This window comes from Balaenoptera physalus, assembly GCF_965194825.1.
Source record: "Balaenoptera physalus genome assembly, chromosome: 11".
In the NCBI taxonomy this organism is placed as follows: domain Eukaryota; kingdom Metazoa; phylum Chordata; class Mammalia; order Artiodactyla; family Balaenopteridae; genus Balaenoptera; species Balaenoptera physalus.
This window is the reverse complement of record NC_138896.1, coordinates 12,837,328-12,862,030: the sequence shown is the minus strand read 5'-3', so window position 1 is coordinate 12,862,030 and position 24,703 is coordinate 12,837,328. Positions and strand designations below refer to the sequence as shown.

At 46.5% G+C, this 24,703-nt stretch overlaps 1 protein-coding gene and 1 long non-coding RNA gene across 5 annotated transcripts in view; both read left to right on the top strand.

The window, feature by feature from the left end:
• Nucleotides 1–22,432, top strand: part of ATXN1 (ataxin 1) — a 387,507-nt gene extending 365,075 nt beyond the window's left edge. For all 4 annotated transcript variants that reach the window (XM_082415173.1, XM_082415174.1, XM_082415176.1 and 1 more), the window contains 2 exons: nucleotides 5,039–7,097; nucleotides 21,274–22,432. In XM_082415173.1, the coding sequence (XP_082271299.1) occupies nucleotides 5,199–7,097; nucleotides 21,274–21,804 (2,430 nt within the window). In that variant the 5' untranslated portion in view covers nucleotides 5,039–5,198 and the 3' untranslated portion in view covers nucleotides 21,805–22,432. The remainder of the gene's footprint in view (nucleotides 1–5,038; nucleotides 7,098–21,273) is intronic.
• Nucleotides 1–24,703, top strand: part of LOC309638869 — a 344,192-nt gene that overhangs the window by 144,264 nt on the left and 175,225 nt on the right. The gene's annotated exons all lie outside the window — the stretch shown is intronic.

The following is a 24,703-nucleotide window of genomic DNA, read 5'->3' as shown; positions in this document are numbered from 1 at the left end:
TTCCATGTAGGTGGTTCTGCATCCTCAGATTCAGCCAGCTGCAGATGATGTAGTACTGCAGGTATTTATTGAAACAAAAATCCCCGTAAAAGTGGACCTGCGCAGTTCAAACCCGTGTTGTTCAAGAGTCAACTGTATATCAATGTAATTTGTAGGTCATTTCTGCTCTCCTGCCTTCCACGGAGGGCCCATTATAGATCTGAGCATTGCACCTCTGCTCCGGCTTTTTTTCTGTCCCCCAGGCCACACATCTTCAGTTGCCTCAGCTGTTACTTACCTGTCTTGGGTCCAGACCTCCCGCTAAACCCATCGCTCCACCCTGGGCATGCCCCAGTGTCCCCTTGCCTCAGGACTTTGTGGCTTTACCGGTGCCGTATGCTCCTGCAGGATTCATTCCATTATTGGGAATACTGTGCTTTTTAAAATGAAGCTTATAGTTAGGCCAGCTTTTAGGCACCGTACCCAGCTCTTGGTTCGTATTGAATGGATGGTCAAACAGAAAATTCCTGGGCTCTTTGATGTGAACTATTCTTAAGCCAGATTGCTCCAACCCTGCTATTAGGCTAATTGAGCTATTGAAACCAAGGGCAGGGCATGTATATTTATTCTCGTTCATCTTTATTTTTTTGGTTTTGTGCCATCACTTCCAGCCTCTCGGGATATGTTTGAATATTAATTGCAGTAATATATTAAGCATCCCTTCCAGCCTTCTGTTACCTCTAAATATGATAACCAAAACAGTAATAAAATGGTGAACAGAATAGAACTGAAAATAGAGTTCTGGCGTACCATTTAACCCCATTCTGACACTGAATAATTAAGGTCCACTGTACATACTAGAAACAAGGTAAGTGTTTGATGAATGAATATGTGATCCACTTCCTTTGGGGCATTCTTGTTCAGTCAACCATGAAGGTATCTAATTACGCTATCATCCAACCCACCCTTCTCCATCCCAGAAACCTCAAGGATGTCAGAGTTGGGCCTATTTTTAATATTTAACCTAAATGAAGTGCCTTCTACCCTTCCACTACACAGATCTTCCTGTGTAATAATTTAGTAAAGCAAGAGATTTGCATGTCAGGACTTCAAGAATCCTTGCCATGTCCTAGTGACCTCTCCCATCAGGTCCAGGTGTTCTGTCTTTTAAATGGTCATATGGTTTTTCCAGAACTGACACAAGCTCACTAGGCTGCATTTCCTCCTCTTTAAAACCGAAACCACGTCTCTGCTGTGCATGGACATACATGCCAGACAGTCATGGGTTTCACTCAAACTGAGAAACTCGCAGGATGGGAGGGTGCTGGGCAGAGCAACCTAGTTTATTGCCCTGACCTTGGAATGCATTTTTAGGACTGTATGTATCAGATTCTAGGAGTGTCTTCCATTCAGAGCAGTTGGTTGTTATTTACAGGACTTGGAATCAGTGGGGGATCATCTCATTTTCCTAACACTTCCGAAGCAATCTGAATCCACGTTAATGGGTGGGGGACTCTGGAGATTTTTGAATGATATCAAAGATATAAATATCTTCCTTTATTAAAGTCTGTTTTTTTCTCCTGGAGATGATTGAATTATACATAAAATGTACAGTAACAGCCTTTTTAAAGTGTATTTCCTTATAGTTCTTGAAGATGGAAAGAACCAGAAGAAAAGGAGCATCTGTTACTTAGAACTGTATTGGGTCTAGGTGACCCCACAATAAACAGCTGAGTTCTCCCTAAATATTAGCTGCTTATCTCCAAGGCTCCATCGATTCTGTTTGCTCACAGCACCTAGTTTGGTTTCCCAGCACCTACTCCATTCAGAAGAGCCTGGAGATGTTTACTTTACTTAGAAGCTTATGCAGACAAGCTGAGCTTCTCACACCTTGCTGTGCATATGAATCATCTGGAGTTGTTGTTAAAATGCAGACTCTGAAATCAGGAGGTTTGGGTGGGGCCTGAGATTCTGCTTTTCTAAAGCTGCTGGGGGAGCTGGTCAGAGGACCACACTTGGAATAGCAAGGTCTTATTGCCACTGAGCTCAATTTTAAGATACTGATGAGGAGAGAGATACAAATGTAGATATAAAGATGCTTAAGATGAATGTATTCAGAACAGTGATTAGCAGGCAAATTGTATGTAGTAAACCCTAAATAAATTTGTCTTGATCCATCTATTAATTCCCTGTTCACTTTCCCTTTCCTAATAATAATGTTGAAACCTATGATCTGTATGTGTGGCTCTTCGGTAACTTAGCAGTTATACAGTGGTGTGTGGCCCCGTGTCTCTGTTGTGACAGGTACATCCGGAAGTGAACTCCTCGTGGGCCCAGCTGAACCACTGGTGCGTTTCAGCACTGAAGAGGCAATGAGGGACATGGAGACCATGTGTCTGCAGCTAGAAAGAAACCCTAAAAGCAGGCATCCACTCTCCTTTTTTCTTCTCTTCTTTCTAGTCTCTTTCTCTCTCCCTTCCTTTTCCCTGCTGTACTTTGCACCTTCATAATTTACCTCTCTGTTCTTTTAATTTATGAACTATCATCCAATGTACCAGGGACATGGTGGCGTCCTATGGCGCCCTCTCGTGGTTCACTGAAAATACAGCAAGATACAGTCCCTACCCTCACGATGATTTCCCCTGATCAGAGATACAGACAGTACAGAGAGCTAACGAAATACAGAGAAAGGGACACATGCCCCAGAATTAGAGAGACCCGACTCCTCCAAGCTGCACTGGTAAATAGGAGACAAGGTCCTCCTAAATGTAGGAGGAGGGAGTGTTGAAATTTGTATCAGTTTGGCCCCAGGTCGCTCCAGTTAATCTTTGTATCCTTGATTTATCATTTGTATTATCTGGAAAAGATGTTTGTCAGTGGACAACTTTTCAGAAGAGTACATTTGAATTTGTGTGGTAAGGCCGATATGTCCTAGTTGGTCCATTAGCAGAAGACCAGCCATGGAATCTGTACTGAGATCTTTAGGGCCAACTAAGTCAGCCAGTGTCTTTCAAAAAACAACACAGTGTAAATAAACCAAGGCACTGCTGAGAACCAAGCCAGCATTCAAATTCACTAAAGCTGAGTTCTTTTTTAAAAAGTACCTTCAGAGGGGTTTTCTAGGTTTGTGTATGGTGCATTCGGTTGTACAGCAGTTTTACATTTGCATTGCTAATGGACCTCTTTCTGAATCCGTTTGACATTTTACTTGGCTTTGAAAGGACTTTTATGCTGCTATTTTTTCTTCCCTAGAGCTGCCTTGGGCTAATTAACCTATTGCCTTACTGGCTGGGCCTACTATATGCAAATATTCTCATTCCGGATTCTGACATACTATTCTTGCATGAACTTCCCTAATGAAATCCTGTGGGGTTTTATTGGATCAGTGCTGCTGTGGAGCCAGCAGGGGGCGCATGGAACAGTTCACTTTGAGTCCATCTCCTAAGTGGCTTGCCTTTGCTAGTCTGTGTGGGAACAGAGCTTATGCAGTTCTTTCTTAGAGTGACTTAAAACCTAGAGATAAAAGATCAGTATCAGTACTTTTTAAGCAGTCAAAAGGGGCAACTGTTTCAGTTTTTGTAGTTTAATTTTATTCTATCATTGTTTTGAAAATAGCACTGTCATCTTAATCTATTTGCACATATTGGGTGTAAATTACGTGCCATGCATTTCATAAGAGAAGGCTATACAGAATGCAGTTATCTGGGACTTACAAAGCCCTAGGTCGGGGAGGGTAGTGCTGAAAACTGCTGCCTTAACTGTGTCTGTTTTAACATCAGACTATAGAGAAGTGGGTCTGCATAGGAGAAATGCTAAAAACCCAGGGCCTGGAGTTCCCAGAGCCTGATCCAAGGCTTCCCAGGATCACAGCGCGTGACATGGCTCACGGCTGCAGCTGCTGCCTGTAGGCGGCCCTCACAACTGCCGCCTGTAAGCCTGGTCCCTGTTGGTTCCATTGATGATCTGCCTCTTGCCAGGTGGGCATCTGTCTGCCTACACGGTCATGGTAACAGAGTTCGGTGGTTCCTGAAAGGCTGAGATTAGGTGTCCATGAAAAGTGGCTCCAGGCTCACTACTTGTATGTCCAGGTTGAAACACTCAGGCCTGATGGGTCTAGCAGAGGTTTCATCTCTATGGTTAAGGGTGGATTGACCCTTTATGGAGCGTGTGGAGAGAAAATTCAGAGACCACTTGGAAAGGAAGTAAGAGGCAGAGATAAAGCAAGCATAAAGTCACCCTCATTGAGGATGCCCTCAATGCATCAGCCTGATTATTGCATTTTTTTAAAACCATAACCATGTTCCTATTTTAACTGTCAAACAGATTCCTTTTGGCTTTCTGTTACCATGTGAGTAGCTGTACTGGGAGTTGTTTGGAAACTTGTAGAGAACACGATTATTTGGGGCTCCCTCTGCTGAGTTGGCCTGTGTATAGCGTGTGTGCACGTGCGTGCGTGCGTGTGTTAGGGAAGAGACAATTGTTGTAGATCCAGTATGGACCCAGAGTCAGTGGAATCTTAGAGTAGCGCCTTTGGCAGATGAGCACTCAGAGGTAAGGTATGAAGTCCGCTGAGGATTTCCGTCCCTAACCTTGCCCTCCCAGTGCCTGGCTCAGAGGGTCGGTCAGGCTGACCTTCACCGGTGTCATCCTCCTTGTGGGCATCATTTGATTGCCCAGCGAGGTAAAGATAGAGCTGAGGAGTGGGAGCGGCGTTTCTGGAAGCGAAACTAAGAAATGCATTGTCTACCTTCTGAAAAGAAAAAAAGAGAGAGGGTATTAAGAGAGGTGTTTTAGGAGACCTGCTGAATCCATAAAAAAGGAGGTTTTGACTTGCTCCGTGTTGTAATGATCTTCCTGATGTCCTAACCAGCGTGGCCAGCGTTTTACCTGCTCTAATGTTGGGGCGGGCGGGGGCGGGCGGGTGGTGGTTGGAATTCACGTTGACCCCAGAAGCTTAGTCTCCATCTCGAGGAGGACATTCTTTTCCGGTGCTGATGTTCTGTTCGCCTCTCTCCTCCCTCTCCTCTTCCCCTTGTCCCGACCCTCTTCCTCTTCCCAGATTCCAGGGCGGCTGCTGGCGGATCGCACCCACAGGGAGATGATTCCTCATGAAGAGCCTGGATCCCCTACAGAAATCAAATGTGACTTTCCGTTTATCAGACTGAAAGCAGAGCCAGCCAGAGAGTGAAACGGTCACCGTGGAGGGGGGACGGCGAAAAATGAAATCCAACCAAGAGCGCAGTAACGAATGCCTGCCTCCCAAGAAGCGCGAGATCCCCGCCACCAGCCGGCCCTCGGAGGACAAGGCCACGGCTGTGCCCAGCGACAACCACCGCGCGGAGGGCGTGGCATGGCTCCCGGGCCACGCGAGCGGCCGGGGGCACGCGGGCGGGCGGCTCGGGCCGGCGGGGCCCCCGGCAGAGCTCGGTTTACAGCAGGGAATAGGTTTACACAAAGCGCTGTCCGCGGGGCTGGACTACTCCCCGCCCAGCGCGCCCCGGTCCGTCCCGGCGACCACGACGATGCCCGCGTACCCGCCCCCGCAGTCCGGGGCCCCGGTGTCGCCCGTGCAGTACGCCCACCTGCCGCACACCTTACAGTTCATCGGCTCTTCCCAGTACGGCGGGCCCTACGCCGGCTTCATCCCTTCTCAGCTGATCTCCCCCACGGCCAGCCCCGTCACCAGCGCGGTGGCCTCGGCCGCGGGGGCCGCCACTCCATCCCAGCGCTCCCAGCTGGAGGCCTATTCTACCCTGCTGGCCAACATGGGCGGCCTGAGCCAAGCCTCGGGGCACAAGGCTGAGCAGCAGCAGCAGCAGCACTTGGGCAGGACCGCGGGGCTCCTGCCCCCCGGGTCCCCACCACCCACCCAGCAGAACCAGTACATGCACATCTCCAGCTCGCCGCAGAGCGCCACGCGCCCGGCCTCCCCGCCGGCCATCCCCGTCCACCTGCACCCGCACCAGACCATGATCCCGCACACGCTCACCCTGGGGCCCTCCCCGCAGGTCGTCGTGCAGTACACCGACCCCGGCAGCCACTTCGTCACCCGCGAGGCCACCAAGAAAGCCGAGAGCAGCCGGCTGCAGCAGGGCGTGCAGGCCAAGGAGATCCTGAACGGGGAGATGGAGAAGGGCCGCAGGTACGGGGCGCCCACCGCGGCCGACCTGGGCCTGGTGAAGGCGGGCGGCAAGGCCGTTCCCCACCCGTACGAGTCCAGGCACGTGGTGGTCCACCCCAGCCCCGCCGACTACGGCGGCCGCGACTCCTCCGGGGTGCGGGCCTCTGTGATGGTCCTGCCCAACAGTAGCACCCCCGCCGCCGACCTGGAGGTGCAGCAGGTCACCCACCGAGAGGCCTCCCCGTCCGCCCTCAACGACAAGAGCGGCCTGCACCTAGGGAAGCCCGGGCACCGCTCCTACGCGCTGTCCCCCCAGCAGGCCCTGGGCCCCGAAGGCGTGAAGGCCGCCGCCGTCGCCACGCTGTCCCCCCACACGGTCATTCAGACCACACACAGTGCTTCGGAGCCCCTCCCCGTTGGACTGCCGGCCACAGCCTTCTACGCAGGGACTCAGCCGCCCGTCATCGGCTACCTGAGCAGCCAGCAGCAAGCGATCACCTACGCCGGCGGCCTGCCCCCGCACCTGGTCCTCCCCGGCACCCAGCCCCTGCTCATCCCTGTGGGCAGTGCTGACATGGAGGGGTCGGGTGCGGCCCCGGCCATCGTCACGTCGTCGCCCCAGTTTGCTGCAGTGCCTCACACGTTCGTCACCACCGCCCTTCCCAAGAGCGAGAACTTCAGCCCCGAGGCCCTGGTCACCCAGGCCGCCTACCCAGCCATGGTGCAGGCCCAGATCCACCTGCCCGTGGTGCAGTCGGTGGCATCCCCTGCAGCCGCGCCCCCTACGCTGCCTCCCTACTTCATGAAAGGCTCCATCATCCAGCTGGCCAACGGGGAGCTGAAGAAAGTGGAGGACTTAAAGACGGAAGACTTCATCCAGAGCGCAGAGATCAGCAACGACCTGAAGATCGACTCCAGCACGGTGGAGAGGATCGAGGACGGCCACAACCCGGGCGTCGCCGTGATACAGTTCGCTGTCGGGGATCACCGAGCACAGGTAACGTTCATCCAGATCACACAGGTAGGGGGACACCCCGCCGCACCACCTTCATCGCTTCCCGGCACACTGAATTTCTTCCAAGAGGCAGACCTGTCAGTGGCTGTGGGGATGATTGAGGGTTTTCATTTATACCTAGAAGTTAGACTCATCACATTTCCCAACCACGTTCTCTAAGAGAATTAAGCCCTAGTACACCAAAGCACCTGCTGTTTGTAATGAATTTACTTCTCTGTGTCTAGAGGGGGGCTGGTCAGGTACCATTCTCGGGACAATTAAGAAGATCGCCACTCAAGTTATTTTTTTGTTCTGTGGTTTAGATGAGGAAACCTGATTAAGAAAAGTCATCTGTCCCCCTCCCCCCACCCCCCTTTCTTTTGGTCAGGAAAATACAGTGCTGGTTCAGGTGAGAACGTTAAACACCCAGAGTGGCCACACCCCATTGCACGTCTTTGTTTTAAAATGTAGGTTTTGTTATTATTTAGGTATGGTGAGGCCAACAGATGAGAATACAGCTGCCACTGAAAAGATAGTTTGTTATACTCAGATGCCAAGAGGAGGGTTTGTGCCGTGCCATGCAGGGCCACATGGGGAAGCACCAGGGTCAGTCAGGAGGCACTGGGAGTGAGGAGAAAACATGGGCAAGAGCCTTGATTGTGGTTTCAGTGGGAAGGAGTGGGTGAGGCAGGGTAGGCAGACTTCGGATTGGCCAGTTGGAATCATTTCAGCAGGCTCTGGGCATAGGGGCTGTCCCTGGGTGTCTGGTACCTGGCCCTGGGGTGATAAGGGCTGGTGGATAGTGGCCCAGAGAGTGAAAGCTCCATAGAGGAGGTGGCTGGGATGTGGGTGTTTGCTTTTGCATATGAAGGACATTCTTCCAGGCAGGTGAGCTGTCAGCTATCTCTAGGAATGAGCTAACCCAGGGAGGCACAGTCCCTCCAGAGTCAACAAGGCTCCAAGATGTCAAAGCATCAGATATAGAGAATAAAAGGTGTGGTTAATATAGTCTGCAAAGTCAGGGCTGCCCCAGGTGAGCTCCTGGACTTCTGATAAATAGGAACCCCAAGGACCAGATGTAGCCAAGCTGAGTCATGTTAAAACTGGAACTATGATTAGCTCTCTTAATTTCCATGGGTTCCTTCAGTCCACTCTTTTCCAGTTTCTTAAATCACTTGAATGCATTTATTCTGCCCATTTGTATGAAATAGCAGTTTCACTGCCTAGCTTGCTTGGAGTCAATCAGGTTTGGCCCCCAGGCCAGGAACTGCCCTGGTGGGTGGTAGAGACTCACTCCCTCTGGGAATGGTTTCACTGAGGACTTTGAAACACTCAGATGTGACAGCACCTCCTTCAGGTTGAAATGAGTTGAAAAATGGTCATGGCATAGCTGGTATTTGGGACATTCAAAGAAAATAAACAAACTAGTTAATGGTTTGAATTGTTTTTAGCATATTTAAAAACAAAAGATCAAGTGAGGTAGGGGAGCCCGATTTTCCGAAGCATTTTCCAGAACTGCTTGTGAACGTCTGGATGTGGGATCTTGCACAATATCAGGGGACCTGTGTTGCCAGGAGTTTCTAGCCCCGAAGACTTTTCTTTTTTTATGGTGAGATGTTGCTGTAGCCTTTGGTAAGGCCCAAGAAAGGTTTCCCAGAGTTCTGATTTTTTAAAAAATACATATATATATATATATATATATAGCAAAAATCAGAATATTTGGAAAAGGGCATCATTATTTAGAACTTACTACCCATCTGTAGTTTCTGCTCACTCCCGCTGTCCTACATGGCTTAGGGGCGGATGGATACTCGTTGAAAGAACAAGCTGTCTTTAGCAAAGTTGTCTTTTAACAGACCCCAGGTGAAGCCTGGAAAATAAACAAGAAGGAGAAGTAAACGTGTTTTTTCACGGTCCTTTTAATCCTTAAAGCACTGCTGTGAAGAGAGGTAGGCACGGAAAGAGGGGTGATTTTGAAAATGCTGCTGTCTCCGGCCTAGCATCTCTTTCGGTAAAGAACAGCTCTGAGCTGAAGACTCATCTCCAAGGCCCCGGCAGCCTCCGCAGTCATCAGGAGCTTCACAGACCTCTAGGTTTCACATCGACCCGACCCGGCAGTTCTTAGAGAGGAAGCATCTCTCTGTGTTTGCCCCCGCTCGATCCTTTGCAGAGTGAGCGCTTAAACGATGGTGAAATCGGCTTCCGTGTGTGAAGTCTCATTTCCTTCCCGTCGCCAGACCACCAGTCTCCTTGCTGACAGCCAAGGTGCAAATTAGAAGGCAGCGTGTTTGTCGGGGCCTGCTCACAGGTCTGTGGCTTCGGCTCCAAAGGGTGGCTGGAGTTTCAGGCTGTAGAAACACAAGTGCGGGGCCCCGACACCACCGGTGATTTGTCACTTTACCCCGAAGCCTATCAGAAACAGGCTGACATCATCACAGCTAAAATACTCCACCAGCTGTGTTTACCACAAGTGACAGGAGCACAGTCAGGAGGGAATCAGAGGAAGCGAGAGGGGGAGAGGGAAGGGAGAGAGAAAACGAAGGTCTGGATTTAATTTACACTCCGAGGGCTGAGGACTTCCCTCCATCCTCAGCGGCACTCGGTGGGGTTTTCTCCCCTGGTCTGTCTGCTCAGTGGATTAGAAATCACTAACACTTGCACCCACAGGGAGATTTAGAAACATGCAAAGTGTTGCACTTAATTAGCAAACTCACAAACTGGATTGGGGAAGTTGTGGAAGGAAGGGGTGGTTTGCTAGAGGACAGATGGCTTTATGACCCCAGGCATAAATCCTGCACGGAAGCAGGACCACAGGGATGTTTGACTTCATAACCAAGCACGGGCATCCCCGGTGAACGTAGTATGGCTGGTGGGGAGAAGGCACGAGCCTGGGGTCTGGTTGGCTGCAAGACAAGTGGTCTTACCTCTCAGAGCTGGAGGTTTTCTCATCGCTAAAATGGGGGAATGATTCCTTATACAAGATCGTATCTTGGGCCTCCTCTCATTTTTGTAATCCCTTGCTTTCCTGCCGTGCAGAACAGCCCTTGTAAAATGTACTAGCATCCACTAAGCGAAAACCAAAGGGGGAGACATAAAGGGAAACTTCCCTGACTTCATGCTTATAATCAGCGCATAGACCTCATTGGAAGGAAAGCCATCCTGATAGAGCCAAGGGAGTTTTCATTGAGGGGATTATTTTCAGGAGCCAAATTCCTAATTATTATTGTGTGAAAGACACCTCCAGGGTGGTCTCCAGCTAAAGCTCCAGATGAGGCAGTGTAGGAGAAAAATGCTTTTGCGTGTTCGTCACCACACGTGTGGTTTTGTCCTACCCAGTGCAGTATCTCTCGGCCCAGGCAAAGCGTCCTTGCATCCCAGTTCCCCCACGCCGGTGCCGTGGGAGAACAAAAGGGGCATCCCAGGCCTTGTCTGTTAGCCTGTGTGCACCACATGAGGTCTCTTCGTAGCCACCCGTGGTCTCCTTAGTCTGTGGCGAGTCCCAGAAGGGATCCCCAGGTGATAGCATCAACGTGGGAGTCAGTGTGATTCGGCTGGAGGATGGAGCATGGTCTGCTTGGGTGGGAAGCAGGTGAGCTGGTCAGAAAATGCAGGACCTGGAGCCGCAAAGACCCAAGGCTGAATCTATACTCCACCACTCTGGAGCTTGTGCAAACCATGTACAGATTAGTGCACACATACTTCACGGAACAAATTACGTATGAGCCTTCCATTCGGTTTACGTCGTAGTGCAAAGAAAGAAGGTTGTCCGAAGAATGAAAGGAAATAACGTTCGAAGGAACCAGCACAGTAGGTAACGCGTAGTAGGCCCTCGCCAATGTTAGTTTCCCTTCCCTGCTTCCACTTGGGTGACTTTGGCCCTGAGAAGAGAAAGGTTAGCTTCATGAAAAATGAATAAAAGGCTTCCTTCTCTCCAAAGAGTTTATATGGAAGGAGAGACGGTTTAGAAGAGTCTAGAAAGAAGGCTGACCTTTTCCAGCGAGTGCAGTGAGCCATTTTGCGCTGCCTCTGTTCCTGTGGCATGTTCCCCTGAGCGGCCCAGGACCACCCATCCTGCTGCTTCTCTGCGGAAGGCCCCGTGACCTCATGCTGGCCTGTGTGCCTGTCACACAACCTGTGTTTTCCTGAGCGTGAGCCAGACTGGAGGGGGTCCAGTCCTGCGCATCAGTAAGAGGACCGATGCAGAAACGGGCTCGTGCCCCTTCCTTTTGCAGAGAGGATCTAAGCATCGTGCCCACTGGGGGACCCCCTGCCTGGGATGCCCCCCCCCCCTCGGGGGAGCCCTGGGCTTCCATCTGGCAAACAGTGTTCTGTCTGTGAGCAGCTACCCAACCCGTCCATCTCATTCTTCCCAGGCTCAACTTTTCTGAAGAGTACACAACATTTTGTCAGAATTGTAGTGCATTTTATCTGTGAGTTGCTCTGGGGTGCCACTTGTCGTTGACTGCGTTTTTCCTGAGTGCTGGCCTCCGTCTGTTACTAGGGCTGTCTGTCGCGTCCCAGATTCAGGAAAGTGACTGCTTCCTTTTACCTCCTTGGTGGCTGCTTAGTATTCCGTGCCATTTTCTTCTCCCGACTGTCCTGTGTGTGTGTGTGTGTGTGTGTGTGTGTGTGTGTGTGCGCGCACGCACGCACACTTTTACAGCGTGTTATAACGACGTGATCACTGCACGTCTACTGATGGCTTTTCTTTCGTTCCACTGTTTTTTATTTTGACTGCTGCGTTCTGTGAGCCGTCAGTGGCAGCATGATGCCTTTAATGGATTAGTTGGTGCCTAAAAATAGCCAGAGCCCTCACGCGAGCCGCACAGAAGCCTGTATAGTCCCTTAGCAGCCAAGGCAAACCAACTTGCCAAACATTTTACATGTGGGGCTTGGTGGACATGAGCCCTAATGAATCAGAAAATAGGTAGCGGCTTCCCTCAAAGCAAAGCTCATTACCGGGCCTGGGGTCCAGTGGTTGGTGAGAATACGTTCAGTTCTAATGCCAGAAAGGCTCCAGCAGAGAAACGGTACCGAACACAGTTTTGTTTGTGTGTCTGTGTTCCCTCCCCCTCCCCACAAAAGAAGAAAAATGCTCTCCTTTAGCCTGTGTGTGATGTAAGTGCCCCCAGCTTGGGGATCTTACGTGTGTTATTTTATTTATTTATTTATTTAAAGGCATAGAGGAATTTTTTTTTTTTTTTTTTTTTTTTTTTTTGGCTGTGTTGGGTCTTCGTTGCTGCACGCGGGCTTTTCTCTAGTTGCGGTGAGCGGGGGCTACTCTTCGTTGCAGTGGCTTCTCCTGTTGCAGAGCACAGGCTCTAGGTGTGCGGGCTCTAGAGCACAGGCTCAGTAGTTGTGGCACATGGGCTTAGTTGCTCCGTGGCATGTGGGATCTTCCCGGACCAGGGCTGGAACCCGTGTCCCCTGCATTGGCAGGTGGGTTCTTAACCACTGCGCCACCAGGGAAGCCATTACGTGTGTTACTGAAGCAGATTCTCTTGGACCATTGTTGTTTATAGCTTTTTTAAAAAATAGACTTTATTGTTGAAATTAGTTTCAGGTTTACAAAAAATTGAGCAGAAAGTACAGAGAGTTCCCAGACGCCTGAAGTTTCCCCTGTTATTAAAATCTTGCATTTTTGTGGTATACTTGTGACAATTGATGAGCTAAATTGATACATGGTTATTAACTAAAATCCATACTTCACATTAGGGTTTACTCTGTGCTGTACATTCTGTGGGTTTTCATAAATGTGTAATGTCACGCATCAGCCTCCCAGTGTCCTAGGAACTAGTTTCCCCACCCTGAAAATCCTTCGTGCTTCACCTACTGGTACTTCACCCCACACCCCTGGCAACCACTGATCTGTTTCCATCTCTGTAGTTCTGCCTTTTCCGGAACGTCATGCAGTTGGACTCCTATAGTATGTAGCCTTTTCAGACTGGCTTCTTTCACTTGGCAACATGCGTTTAAGGTGCTGCTGTGTCTTTTTGTGGCTTTGAGAGCTCATTTCTTTTTAGCACTAAATAATATGCCGTAGTTCTTTCAGTCACGCATTTTAAGACCCCAGGGGAGGAGGGCAAGTGGGATAGACCCGTGTGCCCCAGACCTGCCCTGGTCACCTGCTGCTCGGGTCCCGTGGAGGTCCTGGGAGCCAGGCGACAGTGCGAGAAGAACCTAGCTCATCTGTCATGTGGGGTTTGTGTTTGGAGGTGTCTCTGCGCGGGGATGTGGGTTTAATGAGACAGCTTCCACCAAAGACTGAGTCAGACTTAGCGCGAATGTGATGAAATGTTTTAAATAGAACATTCGCAGACGCTCTTACACTCGATTGAAGAGGTGTGACTCTTTTTATTAATGATCTTTCAACGTCGAAGTAAATGGGGCTCTCTGTCAGCCCCTCCGTCTTTGCTCCAGGGTTCTCTGATTTTCTTGACGTGGGGAGTGTGGTTGTGCAAACTGGCCTTCGAGGAAAGCAGACTGGCTTTTCTCTGCAGGTTGAAACAGGACCAAGAACTTCACTTGCAGACAAAGTTAGGGATTCCCAGTGTAATCATTTCACCAAAAGCAAGACGTCATCACTGAAACCCAGCTTCTGAGCGATGCCCTTGCTCCCAGATGCAGGCAGAATTTGTACTTTTGTGATAGGCTCAAGCAGAAACGTTTTGTAAAACAGATGCCCTTCGCATTTGTGAAAACAGGGATTCTCGTGAAGGAAAATGGAGACAAATTTAAGCAACAGACGTTCTGTTTTCTTTATATCTTGCTTTTGGTGATACGTACATACGTGTGTAAATAGACATAGCACCAATCTACCATTGAAAAGTACAACCAAACAGCATAAATGTGCGTATATGCATGCATTGTTTAGATACAGTAGTCTTCAACTAAGTAGGGAAAGGAATTTTGCTGAACACAGGAAGGTGACATGGAATAAATAATGATCAGCCCGGAAGTGAGGATGTGTTGCCTCCCTGTCTTGGTTTCTTCATCCCGAATAGAAGTTGGAGGTGATGGTTGGTTTAGCGGGGCTGGAGAGAGGGAGGGGAGGGCAGGTTTCTCTTCGGAGCAGTGGTGAGCAATGGGCGTGCCTGCAGCAGCAAGAGGGGGCGGGAAAAGGGCACAGGAGGATGGGAGGTGCTCACCCCTTAAAAAGAGAGGTGCTGGATACGAGACGTCCAGAGATGAAAGGCAGAGGGGCCTCAAGCTGACACCAGGACAAAGGCTATTCATGCTCCCATTTCATCTTCCAGACTGCTTAAAGTGTTTGGAAAAGGCGATACTTATGGGATGAAAAAAAATGGACTGTGTCGAGCTGCCAGGAGTTATGTAACATGCTTTGGCTTTATACGGTACTGCCCCCATGAGTTTATTTTCATTGGAGTTTAATCAGAGTCTGTCTGAACCCCGACAAGATCATAAAGTGAATTAATGGTTATTAGCGTGGCTGAAAGAGCAAAAAGGAACCTCAAGATTGGAGAGAAAGTAACTGAAGTGTGATTCAGTGAAATCAGGGTGAGCTCAGCATCTGACAGGGGAACATGGAGTGAGGCAGCTATGCCTCAGCCAGGAAAGCTGTCTGTTGGGGGCTGAGCAGCAAGACCCAGGGAAGGTGCAGCTCCTCTCCCTGGGGAGGACTGTAAGCCCAATTTAGTCCTGGCTGGTGGAAGCAAGGCCAGGCAGAGCCTCTCCAGCGTCTAAACATTGACCTCTGTTGGCCAGTAGTGCCGTTGCAGCGTTTTTGACATGTGGAAGGCAAACACAGAACTAGTCTTTCCGATTTGTAGTGAGCACCTGTTACATGCCAGGAAGTATTCTATACCCTGGGGATAGAACAATGAGCAAAGCAGGCAATATCTCAGCCCCCATGGAACATATAGTCTTATGGGAGTTTATGGGAAGAGGTGAAACAGACAAATACGGAAGTAAACAAAGTAATGCATCGAAAGATAATAAGTGCTATGGGAAAAAAATAAAGCAGCCTAGAGCGGGGGTGGGGGTGGGGCGGGGAATAAGGATGGAGGGTAGTTATTTTAAACAGGTGGTCGGTGAGGCTGTCTCTGAGAAGGAGAACGGGAGGACACAGGGCAGAATGGACTCCACATGGAGGGAATAGCAGATGCACAGACCCAGAGGCACGAGTGTTTTGGAGTGAAAGGACCAACAGGGAGACCAGTGTCACTGCAGTGCAGGGAGGAGGGGGTGGGATGCAGACCACGCCAGGCTTATTCACGGAGGCTTTTTCTCCCCGTGAGAAGCTGGCTTGGCCAGGACTGTGGAGGTGGAAGCATGAGAAATGGTCTTATTCTAGCTGTAGTTGGAAGAGAGAACCGATAGGATTTGCTTGTGATTTGGATGTGTGTGGTCTGGGAGGAGGAGTCGAGTAAAGTATGATGCCCAGGCCGTTGACTTGAACACTGGAATAATGGGGACTGCCCCTGGAGGTGGGGAGGAACCCAGGAGGCGCCAGTGGGCAGGGGCATATCAGGAGGTCTGTTTGGGACACGTTAAGTTTGAGTTGCCCATAGATATCCAAGTGGATATCACCAGGTAACATGGTTGCCAGTATCCGCTTATGCCCTGGTGAAGTTACTTGTTTTGCATACATGTTCTGGCTCTTCACTGAAGGCAAGTACTAGGTCTTAAACAGTAAGTCCCTAACACAAACAGTAAGTACCTGACACTTCGCAGGTGCTGTTACATTTTGAACTTTATTAAAACTGCAAAACCTCAAGTGTGAACACTTAATAATATTTCTCAGCACCAGAGGGAGACCCACATGGACCTCAAATTCAACGAATTCAGGCTCATTTCTGGTTTAAAGTGACATCATGTCACAAAATCCTACCATCTCTGTTTCACCTCCAAAATAGTACCCGTTGGCATTGACAGCATGTTTTGAGGCAGATAATGTTCCTCTCCAAGGGAGTTTCAAGAGGACAGACCCAACCATAAACGTTCTCACTGAAAAATCTGTTGGTATGATTTGTTCATTAACCGTTAATGATCAGTTAACCTTTAAGAATGTTTATGTCCTTCTGACAAACCTAAATACGAAATTGAAATAGATTTATTATGACTTACTTTCGTGTGCTTATTTGAGATGTGTGTAACAACAGTTTAACTTTTACCAATGAAAGGGCAAAAACTTACTTTAGTTCACATATATGCAGACCAAAAAAAAAAAGTGCATTATCTAGATAATTCAGGCTACATAATTAGGGTGGGAAGAATATTCGTGAGGATAAATATTAGCGAGGGTAAATAATTAGGAGAAAAATAACATGTGGCCTGAGCCATCCAGCCCACTGCTTACAATGATCAGATTTATCTGAATCTTTTGCTCCTGATTTGTGTGGACCCAGCTGAGGGGGTGGCATTCTTTTCCCAGGATGGCAGATCACTTTTGGGAGAAGACAAAGCCAGAATTTAGGAGGAAGGGACCAAAGGCAAGCCTTTGAAGTGACAGAGAAAATTTCCCCAAAGTTCTCTAGGTTAAAATCAATCCCATTATCATTGGCTCTTTTCAGCGCACCTCTCATGTATTCTCTCTCCTCATCACTTTTCTTTCATGAATTTTTAGGTAGGCTGTTCAAGTTATCGACCATCTCACAGCATTTAATTCTAAGACCTGCCTTCATAGTTTGGGGAATAATGAAGGGCTTTCAAAATGCCCCAAAATATGGTGTATGTAATGGGGGGAGCATGTGCATCTATATCACAGCTTATGGAATCATCATTAATGTTACTTGTCACAAAGGCTTTGAAGCCATTTCTTCTTAGTGAGTCTGCAGATACTTGGCAACGTGTAAAAGTCTTTGAATAGATTTGTATACAGCAGAAGTTATTTTCAGAACATGAATATTGGCTGCTCTGAGGAATGTGTATAATATGGCTCACACAGCAAGAACCTGTTCGTTAGTAGGTGTTGGGCTGTCTGTCAGTGAGACTCTGCCCAGGAGCAGGGGTTCATCTAGGAAATGCAGACGAACAGTTGCCACTTGAAGTAGGAATTGTTCCCTCTGCTCAGTGTATGATGTTAATGTCTTTAAGAGGTTTGGGACAGGATTTATGGAGCCAGCTCCAGGTTGGTCCTCCCACTTGGAACTCAGTTGGCATCCCCATCCGATACTATTACTTGTAAGTATATTTGTACGTATGTACATGCAAATATATATGTGTGATGTGAATGTCGTTCTGTAATTGAATATCAGCCTCATGACACTTACACAGAGAGACTTGATTTGCATAGTAGATGTAATAAGGCTGATGCTCTTTCACAATTTTTTGTATCATGAAAAAAATCCATGACCTCAGGTCATTGGATCCTATTTATTTCAAGTAACATTCCCCACTTTTGGAGTAGTGGAAATGTTAAGTTCGTGTCTTCTGATGGTATTACAATACCTTTGTTCACAGGGGCAGAGATCAGGAACATAGGAAAAAGAAAATGGGTTTGGGGGCCAAGGAGACGGGGATTAAATTCCAACTCCATCGGTATATAGTCATGATGTTAGGCAAGTGATTTAATCTCTCTGAAACTATAGTTCCTTATTTGTAAAATTAGAACAACGGTATTTTTCTCACTTAGTATATTGTATCGAACAAAATGCTTTTTGTAAAGTGTGTACCTGAATGTTTGACAGATAGTAGAAACTCAAAAATTTTTAGTTCTCTTTACATTATTAAGATAACCCAGAACGATGAAATTTTCCCCTGATAACATGCACATTTATATGGGCTTATGCTCACACACGCACTATAGTAATAGGCTTCCATATAAATTCATTCTAGTTGTTTTTTCTAAAAACACTTAGGTCTTCTATGGAGCAAATAAAGTATACCATTCAAAAAGTGTGTCTAAAACTGGATTAATCATAGTTATCAAAAAAAGATAAAGAGGTTATGTAGAAAAGCCACAATCCATGTAAATTACACGGAAATTCACTACATTTAAAGTGGGATATTTTAATTATTTATGTTTCTGTATGTGTGCCTGTGTATGAAATTCAACAGAACATTTTCAATATTCTTGTATTTAGTCAATACAGTCAGCTCTCCATATCTGTGGATTCCACATCTGCGGATTCAACCAACCACAGATTGAAAATATTTATGGGCAAAAAATTCTAGAAAGTTCCAAAAAGCAAAACTTGAATTTCCCCAAACTTGAATAGTTCCCAGGCAACTATTTACATAGCATTTACATTGTATTTTAAGTAATGTAGATGATTTAATGTATACAGAGTATGTGCATAGGTTATACACAAATACTGTGCCATTTTATATAATGGACTTGAGCTTCCTTGGATTATGGTATACTTGGGGAGTCCTAGAACAAATCTCCTGTGGATACTGAGGGACAACCATATTATTTTAATTTGCTCACACATCTACCATTTTCATTGTTCTTCATTCCTCCTTGCATCTGCAAACTTCCATCTAGATTCATTTTTCCTCTACCTGAAGAACTCTTTAGTATTTTCTTTAATGCAGATCTGTTGATGGTGAATTCTCTCAATTATTATTTATCTGAAAAACTGTCTTTATTTTGCCTTCATTCTTGAAGGATCTTTTTGCTCAGTGTAGAATTCTTGGTTGGCAGTTCTTCAATACTTTAAAGATATTCCATTGTCTTCCAGCTTCTATTATTTTTATTGAGACGTCAACTATAAATTTAACTGTTGCTTATTTGGAGGTAATGTATATTTTGTTCTGGGGGCTTTTAAGATTTTCTTTTCCTGACTTTGATTTACAGCAGTTAAACTATGACCTGCTGAGGTGAGAATTTCCTTTTATTTTTCCTGCTTGGGGTTTAGACCTTCTTGAATCTGTGGTTTATTGTCACTTATCAGTATCAGAAAATTCTTAGCCATTACCTTCTCTCTCTCCTCCTTGTAGGATTCAAATTATGTGTCTGTTAGGTCTTCTCAATGAGTCTTCTATGTCTCATACCCTTTCCTCTGTATTAGCCATCCTTTTGTCTCTGTGTTTTATTCTGTATAGTTTCTTCTCAATCTCTAATTTAAAAACCCAGTTCACTAATTCTCTCTTAAACCATGTTTATTCTGTGGGAAAATCCATTGCATTCTTGATTTTAGTGGATGTATTTTTTTTTCATTCTAGAATTTCCATGAATCTTTTAAAAAAATAGATTCTAGTTCTCTATCAGAATCCTCAACTTTGTCTTTAATCTCCTTAAATATTGTAAACATAGTCATTTTAAAGTCTGTATCTGGTGACTCTATATCAGAAGCCCCTGTGGGTCTGTTTATAGTATCTGTTGTTTCTGCTGGTTTTTATTCATCTCATCTGCTCATGGACCTCCTCCCCCTTTTTTAATTGAACGTCTTTTATTTGAAAAATTGTGGAAATAATTCAAGACCTTAATTTAATTTTAGGGATGAATGAGATGATTAAACTCTGAGCTTCAGGCATTGAGAGGAACTGTCTGCTTCTGCGTCACCTTACTTCTAGAATTCAGTGCTTTGAGGGAGCGCCCTCCTGTGGCTTACCCTGAATTCCGTTCCCTGCCCCCTGAAACCCACCTCCCATGCTCTTGAGATTACCCAACGCCCACTTGAACTGCCCCACTTTGGAATGTACAGATACCCATAGGGGGAAATAGCATCAAACACCAGGTTCAAATCTCTGGCCAACACCCTTTCCTGATCCTGACCCAATGACTTTTTTTTTACTGTCATATTTTGTGTCTACTGCCATAAGAAAAACATATTTCTTTTACATTTTGTCCAGAGTTTTTTTTTGTTTAGAGTATTTAGTTGTCCTCATCAGGAAGGTTGGTGCAAATTAACCGGTCTACTACATCTACAAAAGCCATTGAAAACTGACTGTTTAAAACTACTTCATTCTTCTCTTTTTCTTTTTTATATAGCATAAAGTTGAAGAAATTAAATTTCTATGAAAATTAAACTGTTCAAACCTCAAGTGCATTTCAACTTGATTTAATGGCAGTAGTAATACTTGCACTGGAAGTTTGCAAATCCCTACACAGACCACCTCCTTGCCTTTGTTCACATATCCCTACTTCCAGGAATGTCTTCTCCTTGCAATCATTCCTCTCCTCCAGTCCCATTGTTTTTCAAAACTCAGCACAGTGTATCCTCATCCCAAAAGACTTCCTTACTCACCTCTTCCATGCCTTTTCTCTGCCCTCTAACAGCTTAATCCCGTGCAAAGTAGTAGAGCCCCGCTCTGTGACCACACTCGCCACATTCATTGGCAGTTATTGTTCCTGTGCCTCTTCTGCCCATTGAATTGTGAACTCCTTTGTGACCAAGACTATTGTTTTCAATTTATTGAAATTCATCACAGTGAATGGCACATAGTAGCCTAGAGAAAACAGCAGGTATTGAAAGGATACTGGGCTTCCCCTGCTTTTGATATTTGTTTTTCAAACAAAAGAGAGACTGATTTGAGTACCTGGGGCTTGCCCATGTAGATGGGCCAAGCACTTGAGCTGTCTGTATTCATTTCACCCTCAAACCCCTCCAAATCCTGCCCATCCTTGGGGTCCTGGGAAAGCCCTCCCTGCTTTTCTCCAGCCCTCACTGATTCTGCTCCCCCTAAATTCCTAGAGTATGCATTCATTTATCCAGTAAATATTAAGTTTCAGCCATGTGCCAGGTACTCTTTTAGGGGCCAGGGACACAGTGATGAGCACATAAGTGCCTGCCTTATGGGGCTTAAATACAATCTAACTCTGATCCGTATTCAGCCCTGTTATACATGAGAATAGCATCTGTCCAGTGAGCTAATAAAACACAAGAATATACCTTGGGCTTGAGTCACGTGCAGCGCCTGGCCCAGTGCCGAACACTAAGTAGGTGTTCCATCATCCTTGGGGGTCCACTGACTTGTTTTAATGGAGACCAGCTGTAGAGCTGATACACAGTAAAACGATATTTTGAATACTGAATGGACTTCTACCGGCTTCTACCCAACATCTATATATGGTAAGTACAGGTACAGCAGAAAGTTAAGAGCCTCATTTGCATCTGTTGGTGGAGGAGCTTTGGGGAACTGAGTCTTATTTTTTTCCATTCACCTATGCGTATGTATGTCTGTGTACGTGTAATGTATACAATAAAACAAGAATAAAATGTCTTCATTTCTTCCTTCTCTTCCCTCTCCCTGTCTCTCACTGTTCCCACAGGTCAGCGTGGAAGTTTTGGTAGAGTATCCTTTTTTTGTGTTTGGACAGGGCTGGTCATCCTGTTGCCCGGAGAGAACCAGCCAGCTCTTTGATTTGCCGTGTTCTAAACTCTCCGTTGGGGACGTCTGTATCTCGCTCACCCTCAAGAACCTGAAGAATGGCTCTGTTAAAAAGGGCCAGGCCGTAGATCCCACCAGTGTCCTGCTGAAGCACTCAAAGACCGACGGCCTCGCGGGCAGTAGACACAGGTACGCCGAGCAGGAAAACGGGATCAATCAGGGAAGTGCCCAGATGCTCTCTGAGAATGGCGAACTGAAGTTTCCAGAAAAAATAGGATTGCCTGCCGTGCCCTTGCTCACCAAAATAGAACCCAGCAAGCCCGCGGCCATGAGGAAGAGGAGGTGGTCGGCGCCGGAGAGCCGCAAACTGGAGAAGTCGGAAGACGAGCCACCTTTGACTCTTCCTAAGCCTTCTCTCATTTCTCAGGAGGTTAAGATTTGCATTGAAGGCCGCTCTAATATAGGCAAGTAGAGGCCATGTGGGGAAAGGAAATCTGGCCCTCCTTTATCATTTGTATCCAGATTACTGTACTGTAGGCTAAATAACACAGTATTTACATGTTATCCTCTTACTTTAGGGTTCTGTTATAACCTTGTCCTTAGAGTTACAGCGGGGGTTGGGCAGGAGATGGTGCATATGCTTTTTCCACGCGTGTCTCTCAGCGGGTGGGCAGGCAGGGGCTGGGGCAGGTCCAGCCCGGGCTCTGGGCGGGCGTCCTGGTGGAAATGAACGTGGCCCCATGGTGCCTGCCTTTTCTAGCAGTGCAGATGCACCCATGGGGTGCCGACTTCTCCCAGTTTCGGGACGACGGGCTGCAGGGGGTGCGTGTGTGCGTGCAAGTGAGGGTGCCCGGGTGCCACGGCAGGTGAGGGTCTCTTTCTCTCTGCCTCCCTCTCTCTTGCTCTCAGCACGGGATTGGAGGTCCAGGGGAACGTCCTCATGAGGTTCTCACGTGCAAAATCAGCATCAGGACCCCAGGTTCAGGGCATCCCAGAGAGGCCGTTAGACAGCAGATGGAAAACTAACCGTGTAAAGGAACATTTTTTTTTTTCCTCCAACATATTTTACAATAAAAGCGACTTTTAATCATAGAGATATATATTCCCCCCATGGGGCCTGACTGCACTGATATTTTTTTTAAAGAGCAACTGCCACCCGTGGGATTTCGTTTCTGCTTTACTAGTGCAGTGATGTCTCCAGGGCATCGTGGTGGGCAGGGCAGCCCCTGCTGCCATCGCTCCGCACCTGGGAGGTGGTGGGCAGCAGGGGTGGCGGAGAGTGAAACCCACCCTGGTCTCTGTGCAGTGTTAGGAAAACCAATCAGGTTAATTGCATTGACTTCACTCCCAAGAGATAGACACAAACTGCCCTTCAAGAGAGCCGCGGAAGCTCTTCGCATTGGGTTTGCAAATCTTCTGTCTTTTAACTCTAGTACTGTTTATAGTTCATGACTATGGACAACTCGGGTGCCACTTTTTTCAGATTCCAGTGTGACGTGAGGAATTAGATTTTGAAGATGAGCATATATATTACTATCTCTAAGCACTTAAAATGCTGTTCACACTTTATTACCAAGCATCTTGGTCTCTCATTCAACAAGTACTGTATCTCACTTTAAACTCTTTGGGAAGAAAAACTAAGTTGCTTTCTTTTTTTTTCAACACTGTAACTACATTTCAGCTCTGCAGAGTTTCTCACGGAGCAAGATGTTGAAAGTTTCAATGTGGTTTAATGGGATGAATGTGAATTTTGAACTAGTATGTGACAATGAATGACCACCAAGTACAGCCTGACAGGAGGCACTCTTCACTTTGATGTTTGAGAAGGAATTAAAAGCATATGCAGAGCTGGCAGAGGAACTGAGAGGAAAGGGATGGAAAAAAGAATACTCACTTTTGTCCAGTGTTTTTCTTTTTAAGACGAACTTTTAAAGAACCTTGCGATTTGCACATCTTGAGTTTATAATTTGTGTGATATTCCTGCAGTTTTTATCCAATAACATTGTGGGAAAGGTTTGGGGGACTGAACGAGCATAAATAAATGTAGCAAAATTACTTTCTAACCTGCCTAAACTCTAGGCCGTTTTATAAGGTTATGTTCCTTGCAGAATTCATTTTGGTCTTCTTACCGCATCTGTCACATAAAACCAGGTCTTAGCAGGACAACTCTGAGAATTTTCTTCAGATTCATTGAGAGAGTTTTCCATAAAGACATTTATGTATGTGAGCAAGTTTTTTTTAAAAAAAGAAAACGATTACTTTATTGTTGTTGTTACTGATGTTATTTTCAGAATGACTTTTATTTTTCCATCTGAAATCAAATCAAGATTTAATGTTTGGTACAAACCCAGAAAGGGTATTTCACAGTTGAAACCTTTTATTCCCAGAGATCTGAAATATTGTTTGTGGGTTTTGCGTGTGCATTTAAAAGTGCTTTAAAAAAAAAAAAAGTTTTATAAGGAGGGAGAAATTTTTAAATATTCTTACTTGGAATGGCTGCAACTTACCTGATTTTTTTTTTTTTTTTTTTTTTACCATTGAGAATAGTACTTTTTCCATTTCACAAATTAAAAAAAAATTCTAATGTCAACCCACATTTTGGCTATCTAGTATTCACATTTAGCTCTCAGCAGAACTAATGATTTTTACAAACCATTTTCTGGGGTGTACCAAAAACATTGGAATAGGTTTAGAATAGCTAGATCCAGCCCTTGACTTTCTTTGATTTTCATTCCCCTCTCAGCATGCTAGCAGAGAGCTGGGCGAGTCCTTTCTTGCAGTCATATTGCTTATTTAGTGCTGTATTTTTTTAAATGTCTCTGTTCAGAGAACTTGCTTAATCTTCCATATATTCTGCTCAGGGCACTTGCAATTATTAGGCTTTGTTTTTCTTTTTGTTTTCATGGTAAGAGGAATATGGGGCTGCCGTTATAGACTTCGTCCTCATCAGTACCACTCATTACAGCAACTCACGTGGACTCAGAGAAACACCCCACCACCTTTTGGCTTCTTTCGAGTATGGAACTAACTGGATCCACACCTCCAACACTAAAATGGGAAAACATAACATGGTTCGGAGCAATAGGGACATCATCATCGTTTTTGTGCTTCTATTTCAGGTATAGGAATTATCAAATAATTGGTTCTTTCTAAACATGGTCCCATTTCACTTTCTTGCTTCTTCAGCATGTGCAATAGTTTCCGTGCCAATAGAGTCTGATCAGCGTGCTCTAGAGAAAGCTCAGACCCTTTTGGCTTTTTCCTTACTCGGTCCCTCTTTCCTGTTCTGGCCAGAGAAGGGCTGGAAGGAAGGAGCCAGGAAGGGGAGGGCCTCCTGCTGCGCGTTTGCCCTGCTGCGGATGCCGAATCCT